This window comes from Felis catus, chromosome E1, assembly GCF_018350175.1.
Source record: "Felis catus isolate Fca126 chromosome E1, F.catus_Fca126_mat1.0, whole genome shotgun sequence".
Taxonomy (NCBI): domain Eukaryota; kingdom Metazoa; phylum Chordata; class Mammalia; order Carnivora; family Felidae; genus Felis; species Felis catus.
In genome coordinates, this window is record NC_058381.1 from 56,908,498 (window position 1) to 56,918,927 (window position 10,430).

Below are 10,430 nucleotides of genomic sequence, written 5' to 3' on the forward strand. Positions count from 1 at the left end.
TCATGGGTCTAAGCTCTGCCTCAGACTTGCCGCTCTCAGCGCAGAGCCTGCTTTGGATCTTCTGTCTCCCTCTCTCTCTCTCCCCCTCCCCCCACTCGCTCGCGCGCGCTCTCAAACATAAAACATTAAAAAAAATTTTTTTTGAAGGGCTGTCATGTTTTTAAAAAAAAAAAAAAAGATGCTGCAATGTGCCAGTGATTAGTTTTGCCTTTATGTGCATTGTATGTATAAACATCTTTTTCGGAGAAATAGAATAAATATTAAACATCTAATTCCGTTGCATCAGCTCTGTGGCTCTACGGGGGAGTAACCCGTCCCCCGAGGGAACTTTATCGTGTACATATATAGCTCAAATACCACCAGCCGCGGAGAAAACCAGGAAACGGAGGTTGTGGATGTGTAACTAAATCTGATTTTTTTCCTCCAAAGGTCTGGAATTGACTTTCTTCTCTGGTGTCTACGGAACGTGTATTGGTGCTGTAAATAAATTTGGGACAGAAGAGAAAAGCCTCATTGGACTTTCTGGCATTTTCATTGGCATTGGAGAAATTTTAGGTTGGTTTAAAACTGTGGGTTTTCGCATTAAACCCGTTGGTTGTAGTCATCAGAGGTACTGTAAGTGTATTTCATTCACTTCCTTGTCTTCGTGTTTTAGTTTCCTTGCTTAGTTCTACTCACGTCGGTATGTCCTTGTTTTTTTATTATCGTTGTTCTAAAACGAGGCAGTTGCCATGTGATTCACAGACAGAACCGTAAATGGGAAAACACATCCAGTCTCTCTCAGCTTTTTCTCTTAAGACACTTCGGGAAAATGTCTCGGAATCCCTGACTTTCTTGTCCTTCTGAATCTGACACCAGCTGGATGTCCGGCAAGATCATTCACTTCTAACTCTTAAGTACCGGAGTTTGCGTCCGACTCCCCAGGTCCGAGGGCTCAGTCCCACAAAGACGCCCTCACTTCAGACGCCACTTGTAAGTCCCAGGTCCCCAGGCTACCTACCTGCACTTCTGTCTGACTTGGCTATGAGTTGGGAGGTTCCCATGAGCCCCCAGGAAAATGCTGTACTTACTGTTAAAGCTTTTTATAAAGGATACAAATGAACAGCCAGATGAGGCACATGGGGCAAAGTCCAGGAGGGTCCCGAGCGTGGGAACCTCGGTCCCCATGGAGTCAGGGTACATTACCCTCTCAGTACGTGGATGCGTCCACCAGCCAACCAGGCTAGCTTTCCCAAACTTGTCGTTGAGGGGTGTTTATGACTTTTCATCAGCGAGGCAGGGTTGATGATATCATTGGCCAATGGCGATCGAAGTGGATCTCCAAACCCCCCTCACCTCCCCTGAGCTTGGGGGCTGGCCCTGAAAATTCCAACCCTCAGATCAAGTCTTGGTCCTTCTGGCAGCCAGCGGGCATCCTGAAGCCGGCTGGCTACACCACCCCTAAACCCCCTGAAGAACCAACTCATTCGCATGAGCTCTGGTCCGGTCAAAAGGGAGGTACGAGGGAGCACAAACGAAAAACGTGCCTGACACCGAGGAGAGCCACAGGGTTCTAGGAGCTCTGTGCCAGGAAGCGGGGAGGAAGGGGGAACAAGGCAAAGACCAGTGTGTGTTTTTCCTGGGCCACACTAGGGATTTCTCTTTTTATATATATTTTCAAATTCCAGTTAGTTAACATCCAGTGTCATACTTGTTTCAGGAGTACAGTGTAGGGACTGAACACTTCCCTTCAGCTGCCCGGTGCCCGTCACAAGTGCGGCTATTCCGTATCGGGCAAAGGTCGTTGGAGACCTTCACCCGTGTATCAGACATTGTCACGTACGAGGAACTTCCCAGATTCATCAGATAACTGTGCATCCATTGTACGAATAAAAGACTTCCTGTCCACGTGAAACTTAGGGCCTTGGGGAAAGACACAGACCATAAAAAAACACAGGACCCTTCGAATGGCCAACGGGGATCACGCTATGGAGAGAGCAGACTTGAGTGTTTTTTTGTTTCCTGCTTTGCTGCCCACACCTAGAACAGTACCAGGTATTTAGATGTATTTGAACATGGGGAATACAGTTCTATGGATTGTTCTCATGTTCCTGCTCATCCTAGTATCTGTGACGGTTCTGGGGTGTTTTTTTTGTTTTTTTGGTTTTGTTTTGTTTTTTACACAACTTTCTTGAGATATAACTCACATGCCATATATGTCCCCCACTTAAGGCGTCCAGGGCAGTATTTTCTAGTATGTTCACAGGGGTGTACAGTCATCACTACCCTCTAACTCTAGAACATTCTTATTGCCCTTCTCCAGGCAACCACTAATCCCCTTTCTCTGTACATTTGCTTATTCGGGATGCTTCATGGAAATGGAATCCTAGAACGTATGGTGTTTTGGGCCTGGCTTCTTTCATTTCGCAGAACGTTTCCAAGGTTCTTCCACATTCTAGCACATATCAGTATTCCATCCTTTTTTTTTCTCACTAGATAATATTTCGTTGCATAGATAGATCACATTTTACTTATCCGTTCATCTTTCGATGGACATTTGGGTTTCCACATTTTTGGCCGTTCTAAATAATACCGCCGTGAACATGTATGTATACTTTTTGTGTGAACGTAACGTTTTCAATTCTCTGGGGTATGTAACTAGGACTGGAATTGCTGGGTCGTATGACAACGCCACGTCCGACTGCTTTTTCTCCCCATGATGGGTCCTGTTTTCACGCCTCTTTGCTTGGGAACAGTGGGGACACCAGAGTCTGTGAACTTAACCTTGTGGGGTGCTGCCTGTTTTTTTATTCTCGTGAATATTCTCGAGCTTTGTTCTTGGCTACAGTTCGTTTACTTGGAAACAGTATGACTTTTTCAGGGCTTGCTTTTAAGGTTTGTTGGACAGGACCAGAGCAGGGCTCAGACGAGGGCTAATTATTCCTCGCTCCTGAGGGAAGACCTTTCTGTGCACACCCAGTGCCTGTGAGTCATAAGATTTCCTGTCTGGCTGGGGGGACGAGGCACTATTCCTGGCCCAGGGCGGGGCGCTAATACATCTAACCCTCCTGGATGGTTCTCTTGCGGGCCTCTGCTAATTTACTCACATTACGTGCTGATCGGCACTTAGGGAAGACTCAGGGGGGACCCTCTGTAGGTCTCTGGAGTCGTCCCTCTGGGCAGCTTTCCCTAATGATAGCCTGTTCTGGAACTGCATAGCCACCCATGTATCCCCAGACCCTGACCTCTGGTCTCCTCCTCTCAGGGAGGCTGTGGGATCCACCTGCCTTCCCCACCCCTCCCTGCAGCCCAGCTTAAACCTCTCTCTCGACCAGCCGGTGGGCAGTAGCCGGGTTCACCTCCTTTGCTTCCTCCCCCATCTCAGAGATCACTGCCCCTTTGTCACCTCATAGCTTGTGTCTTCAAAATTATTACTTTTTTTTTTTTTTTTAGGCAGGTGGTAAATCTACTCCCTGTTACCCCACTGACCTAGAAGTCGGTTCTGACGTTTAAAATTTCTTCTGTTTCAACGGTTATTTTTTATTTTTAGTATCCGTGCTTTCTTTACCCCTTCATTAACTGGGCTGTTGGTTTATCGGTTTATTTTTTTCGAAGAATCAAAATTTTGACTTATTAAATTTTTCTGTTCTCTACGTCATTGGCTCTGTAGGTGGAAGCCTCTTTGGCCTGCTGAGCAAGAATAATCGCTTTGGTAGAAATCCAGTTGTGTTGTTGGGCATCCTGGTGCATTTTATAGCTTTTTATTTGATATTTCTCAACATGCCTGGGGACGCCCCTATTGCTCCTGTCGAAGGAACGGATAGTACTGCTTACATCAGATCCAGGTATGGTGACTGTCATTTTATTTTATTTTTTAATGTTTGTTTATTTCTGAGAGAGAGAGAGACAGAGGGCAAGTGGGGGAGGGGCAGAGAGAGAGAGGGAGACACAGGAGTCGAGGCAGGCTCCGGGCTCTGAGCCCTCAGCACAGAGCCCGACGAGGGGCTTGAACTCACGAACGGCGAGATCATGACCTGAGCCAAAGTCAGCCGCCGAACCAGCTGAGCCACCCAGGCACGCAATGACTCGTTTTTCTGGTAATTCAAGGAAGGGTGGCAGGTCACGGGTGGCTAGATATTTATAAAATGGAGAAGTTAATCATGATCTGAAAATCTGTTATCTTTATAAGGCGACCTGTCAAATGTTGAACCGGAATTAGTTTAAACAGGAGCTCATAGGAAGAATCCCAAGCTCTTTTTGAAATGGTCGATTTTAACCTTTCAACGCACCTAAATGTTTTTCTTGATCTGTGAAAGAGCCTATAAGTACCTGATGTGATTTCATGTGTCTGCTCTCTGAGTGGTGAGAGTGGTGAGGAGAAGGGTCATCGGCCAGCCGGGTGGGCCGTCCAGTCCGTGCGTAGCTGGTTTTGTCCGTTTTGAGGATCTCACTGTATTGCCATCAACTCAGATTCATTGTAGATGTAGACATTTGGGTCCAGATCCACCATCCAAGGCCGGCCCTGCCCAAACACAGTGTTTGCTCCCAAAGAGTTAATTGTCCAGCGTTTGCCAGACCCTGAAGTTGAGCGTGTCTGAGCATAAATTCTTACTCTGGGGACTCCGGTATTTACTTCTTGTCCCATAGTGCGTAAAACTTGAAAGTGAGATGCTCTTGTGGGGCAGTGGCTTTTCCACTTGAAATGGCTCCAGCAAGTATGGTCAGAACGCTCATTCTGGATCCATTTTCCTTTTATGCAGCAAAGAGGTCGCTATCTTCTGCAGTTTCCTGTTGGGTCTTGGGGACAGCTGCTTCAATACCCAGCTGCTCAGCATCTTAGGGTTTCTCTATTCGGAAGACAGCGCTCCAGCCTTCGCGATCTTCAAGTTTGTTCAGGTAATCTCTTCTCCACACTGGCCTTAAGTGGACTCCCCTTTTTTGTTTAGTGCTTTCAACCTTGTTTTTTTTTAATGGTTCTTAAATGACAATCAGGGACAGCCTGTCAGGTATTTCTGATTGGAATTAGGAGGCAGAGAGGAGTGTGATTTAAGAGATTTTACACTCTGGTCTTTAAAGTTTTGTTTGCTTGTTTGTTTGATTTTGAGAGCAAGAGAGAGAGCATGAGCGGGGGAGTGGCAGAGAGAGAGGGAGGAAGACACAGAATCCAAAACAGGCCCCAGGCTCTGAGCTGTCTGCAGAGCCCGACGCAGGGTTCGAACTCACAGACCGTGAGATCATGACCTGAGCCAAACTCGAACGCTTAACTGACTGAGCCACCCAGGTGCCCCATTTTACGCTCTGGTCTTTCCGCTCAGATGAGAGGCTTCCTGCCTTAGATACCCAAATTCCTTTGTAATATAGACAAGCATATTTCTGCTGCATATGTACATTATTTTATTACTCAGTTTCTCACAAGATACTTTTTTTTTTTTTTTTTTTTTTTTGAGAGAGAGGGAGGACACAAGCAAGAGAGGGGGGCAGAGGGAGAGAAAGAAGATCTCAGGCAGGCTCCACACTCAGCGCAAAGCCTGACCCAGGGCTTGATCTCACGGCCCTGGTGTCATGACCTGAGCCAAAATCAAGAGTCAGACACTTAACTGACGGAGCCACCCAGGCGCCTCCCAAAACACTACGTTAAATGACAGGTTGCAGCTTACTTGGTTGGTAACAGCTCTCAGCGGGAGTAGGTGGTGTGTGTTTGCGAGCTAGTGACGGATGAAGTCCTATCTGGATGCAGGAAGGGCAGGTGCGCCGCCGGTCACAGAAAGAAAGCCAGGGGGCGGAGGGTGGTGGGCCCCTTGTGGCGCCGTGGGGCCATCTGTGTGCATTTTCTGACTCGTCTTGTTCTGTCTCAGTCCATTTGCGCAGCCGTGGCATTTTTCTACAGTAACTACCTTCTCCTTCACTGGCAACTCCTGGTCATGGTGATATTTGGGTTTTTTGGAACTATCTCGTTCTTCTCCGTGGAGTGGGATGCCGCTGCCATTGTAGCCCGGGGCTCTGACTACCGAAGTATCTGATCCGGGGCCCCTCCGGGCGGCACAGCCGGACGACGGCCCGGCTGACGTAGCCACCTGTCGTCGCCGCCGAGTATTGGACGGTATTCAGTACGGAAAATCAAGGAATTAAGACTGCTCGATCTGCCAGGGTTGGTATTCAAGTTTACAGAGATCAGCTATTTAAAGCAAGCAGAACGAGGGGGGGCTCGTTCTGTTCATTATAATTGTTCAAAGATGTTGTTTTTCCATTCATCTGTCTCAAGTTCCTTATAATCATGTTAGAGAATGTAAATGTTTTCTTCTCCCTCCTGTTCTCTTTGAGAGATCCTGCCCCGATTCAGGATACGAGGCCATATGTCATATGAAGATCCTTGCTGGGTATGGAGTATGTGCTACTATGTAATAATAGGAGCGTATGCTCACCCCACATGTGCGTCTGGGAATGACATTTAAATAAATCGTGAGATGCTGGCGTGGGATCTTTGACAAGATTTGCACTTTCTTCCTCCCTAAATGTTTTGTTTTGGTAAGTTGTCCTACCTTGTCATTCATAGCAAGGACTGGCTAGTTATTATAAAATGAGGTGAGAATTGTCGAAAGTCTTAAAAATGAATCTAACGTGTAAATGAACAAAAATGCATTGAAAACACACACACACACACACACACATTTACCAGAGGAGGATTTTGGCTAGTATCGTCCTAGAAGATGCAATGCAAAAAAAAAAAAAAAAAAAAAGCGACAGCAGTTCTGTGGTAGCAGGGCTCCCGTCACAGAGAGCAGACACCACGACTAACGCCGTACGGCTATTTGGTGAGACGCTTAAATGGAAACATTAACTTTCCTCCATGAGAGATTGCTTGCGGCTTCTTTCTAATTGACATATGATTCAGAAACCATGGAATTCACCATTTGAAAGTGTAGTTTCGTGGGTTGTTGTTGTTTTTTTTTTTTAAGTCTATTCACAAAGTTGTACAGCTATCACCACGATCTAATTCTAGAACATTCTCATCACCCCAAAAAGAAACCCCACGCCTTTTCGCAGTCATTCCCCATTGCCTGGGTTAGCACTAGCAAACCTTCCAGTGCTTTCCGTCCCTCTAGATTTGCCTGTTTGGACATTTCTTACGAACGGGAGAGCTCACTTTTAACTGATGGTTTACTGTACAAATGAAGTTTTACGGCAGGGTCCGTTCAGCCAAGAGGACAGATGATTCCTTGTTTCCTCTTGTTTTTTAAAAACCTGCGAGAAATTTAGAGATGTTTATAGTTGGCATACAAACCCGAAGAAATTCGATGGAGTATGATTTTCAGACCGCAGGGAGTCAGAAACCCTTGGAGTTAGCCAGAATCCTTAGAGAAATTTAATTCATGTGGAGCACTGCGCTCCTTTGTTCCTGGTTGTATAAAGTTCTAGTTTTCTTTCTCCAGGTTGAGATAAATTCCATTGTTCGTTGATGCTACATAAATAGTTTGTAAGTGCCATTTCAGAATTAATACAAATGATTTTGCGGTCTCCTTACGCACATGACCGCCGACCCAGGTGTAGGAGTTTTCTATCGTGGTGTAACAAATGACCCGAAAACTTGGCCACTTAAAACCGAGCACGCTTGCCATCTCACGGTTTCCGTGGGTCAGGGATCTGCGTGGCTAGGCTGGGTCCTGGGCTCAGGGTCTGTCACGGGGCTGGGTTGGGCTCAGCTGGGGAAGGACCCTCTTCTCAGCTCACTGTTGCGGTCGTTGGCAAGAGCCCGCGCCTCGCAGGCCGCTGGATAAGGGTCTTCATTTCTCACTGGCTGTTGGTCGAAGGCCACCTCTCTCGTTCCTCGTTTAGGGCGCTGTCTTCATCAAAGAAAGCAAACGAGAAAAGCCAGGGAATGCTAGCGAGACAGAAGTCAGTCTTTTGTAACTGCATCTCTAAAGAGACAGTCTCTTATCCAAGGGGAGTGTTACTCAGGGAGGGAGTACCACGAGTCAGGGACCCTCCGGGACCATCGCCATCGTCCAAGGCTGCTTATCGAACCCGGCTTAGACTCTTACAGTTAAGCTCACACTGGGCCCTACGTTCCCACATCCCTCGCCCCATTTGTTCCTGATGGGTCTGCACGATGAGGCTGGCGGAGGTTAAGTAGCTTCTGTGAGCGACACAGCCTGCCCTCATCCAAGAAAGCCTCTACGTCTCATCCCCACTAGGAGGATTCCTGGGAACTCAAGAAGGAAATGAAATGGAGGGAGGTGCGTGGCCAGGAACGTGACTTCCGGGCTGGGTCCCACGGATCTGTGTGGTTCACAATCAGTTTCCTGGGGTCTGGCTTTTACTCAGTTTCTTCTGTTTTTTTTTTTTTTTTTTTTTTTTTTTATGTTTATACATAGTGTCGATCTTGGTGGTCTCTCTAGACGATGGGTAACATGAAGCTCCTCTTTTAAATTTTTTTCACTATTTGAGCTAAAAAGGAAATGTGAATGAAATAAAGAATTTAACTTTTATACGTGTCCCACGTAGTCTGTTAAATAACTTTATCTTCATGTCTGTGGGCAGAAAAAATCTTAGCTCGGTTTCTCCTGGTGGGGCGTGTGCGCGTAAATTTGGATGTGCTGGTGTTTTATCGAACATTTCAAACGGTGTATATTGAAATTGGGTCAGACCTTGAGCAACCTTTCTTGAATCACAGATGTCTTCGCCCTTAGGATGAAGAACTCCCCTCCTCCTCCCTCTTCAGAGTTGTCCCCTACCCAAATGCTTGAGAACCCTTGGTGGGAATATAAAACGGTGCAGCCTCTGTGGACTAGTGGTTCCAGAAGAAACTAAAACTAGAATTACCATATGACCCAGCAATTCTGTTTCTGGGTACGTACCCCAAACCACCGAAAGCAGGAACTAGGAACTTGAAGAGACACTTGTCCCATGTTCATAGCAGCATTATTTACAGTGGCCAAGAGGTGGAAACAACCCACGCGTCCATCGACAGATAAGTGAATAAACAAAACTGATGTGCCCACGTGGTGGGGTATTATTCAGATATTAGAGGGTGAGAAGTATCGGCCCTACAGCACGGATGAGCCTGGAGAACAGAATGTTAGGTGAAATGTGTGTGTCACCCAAGGACAAATACCGTGCAATGTCACGTACGGGAAATACCTACAACAGTCAAATTTATAGAGACCGAAAATCGAAGAGTTGTTGCCAGGGCCCAGGCGGGTGAAGGAATAACCCCCTTCCCCACAAGTGCTGTCTTAGCCGTCAGTAAGGAATTTTCTGATCAGCATCAGTGAGGTCATCTGTCACGTGGGCCTCTTCCAAACCCCGGAAGGGAGATAGGGTTAGACCGCTTGCCCTGCCAGCTAAAGAAGGTGATCCTGCCTGAAACAAGCCTTTTCTTTTGCTAACAACTTTCTTGCCCCACCCTTCCTCCCATAAAAACCTTTTCTTTCTGTACAATCCTCTGCTTGCTGGACGGGATCCTGCCCGGTTTGTGAATCTCTTGATAAAGCCAAGTAGATCTTCAAATGTACTCGGTCAAGAATTTTGCTTTTTTTTTTTTTTTCTTTTTTTAGTTTTTTCAACGTTTATTTATTTTGGGGACAGAGAGAGACAGAGCATGAACGGGGGAGGGGCAGAGAGAGAGGGAGACACAGAATCGGAAGCAGGCTCCAGGCTCTGAGCCATCAGCCCAGAGCCCGACGCGGGGCTCGAACTCACGGACCGCGAGATCGTGACCTGGCTGAAGTCGGACACTTCACCGACTGCGCCACCCAGGCGCCCCAAGAATTTTGCTTTTTGACAACGGGTGTAGAGTGTCACTTGGGGAAGATAAAGAGTCCTGTGGATGGACACTGCTGATTGCACAACATGAATGTACTTACTGCTACTTGATGAGGCAACGTGAGGCAGCCTGAGGGCAAAATATTCCTCGGGCACTTCTGGCTGTCCAAGGACAAAGGAAAGGACAGAGAAAGGGTTAAACTGGTAAGAGTCTCCACCAATTTCCCCGAAAAAGGCAATCCCATCAATAGCCTGATCTCTAGTAATCTGTAGATTCTTGATTTTGGCTCGGGTCGTGATCTCATGGTTTGTGACTTTGAGCCCCACGAATGGTGGGGATTTTCTCTTCCCTGCTCTTTCTCTCTCAAAATAAGTAAAATTTTTCACGTTTATTTATTTTTGAGAGAGAGAGAGAGAGCGCAAACAGGGGAGGGACAGAGAGAGAGAGGGAGACACAGAATCGGAAGCAGGCTCCAGGCTCCGAGCTATCAGCACGGAGCCTGACACGGGGCTCGAACCCATGAACCGCAAGATCATGATCCAAGCCGAAGTCGGATGCTTAACCAACTGAGCCACCCAGGCGCCCCTTTTAAAAAATAATAAAAAACTAGGGGGAGCTACCTGAGTGTGTTTCACGGAACCCCAGGACCACCCCTAAATTGGAAGATTTACTAGAAAGAATCATGGGA

At 46.9% G+C, this 10,430-nt stretch overlaps 1 protein-coding gene across 4 annotated transcripts in view; it reads left to right on the forward strand.

Annotated features, from left to right (window-relative positions):
* The window catches only part of MFSD11 (major facilitator superfamily domain containing 11), a 26,838-nt gene extending 20,381 nt beyond the window's left edge, over nt 1-6,457 (forward strand). For all 4 annotated transcript variants that reach the window (XM_023244053.2, XM_003997183.6, XM_019818304.3 and 1 more), the window contains 4 exons: nt 430-555; nt 3,650-3,824; nt 4,740-4,875; nt 5,835-6,457. In XM_023244053.2, the coding sequence (XP_023099821.1) occupies nt 430-555; nt 3,650-3,824; nt 4,740-4,875; nt 5,835-5,999 (602 nt within the window). In that variant the 3' untranslated portion in view covers nt 6,000-6,457. The remainder of the gene's footprint in view (nt 1-429; nt 556-3,649; nt 3,825-4,739; nt 4,876-5,834) is intronic.
* Nucleotides 6,458-10,430: the final 3,973 nt, after the last annotated feature.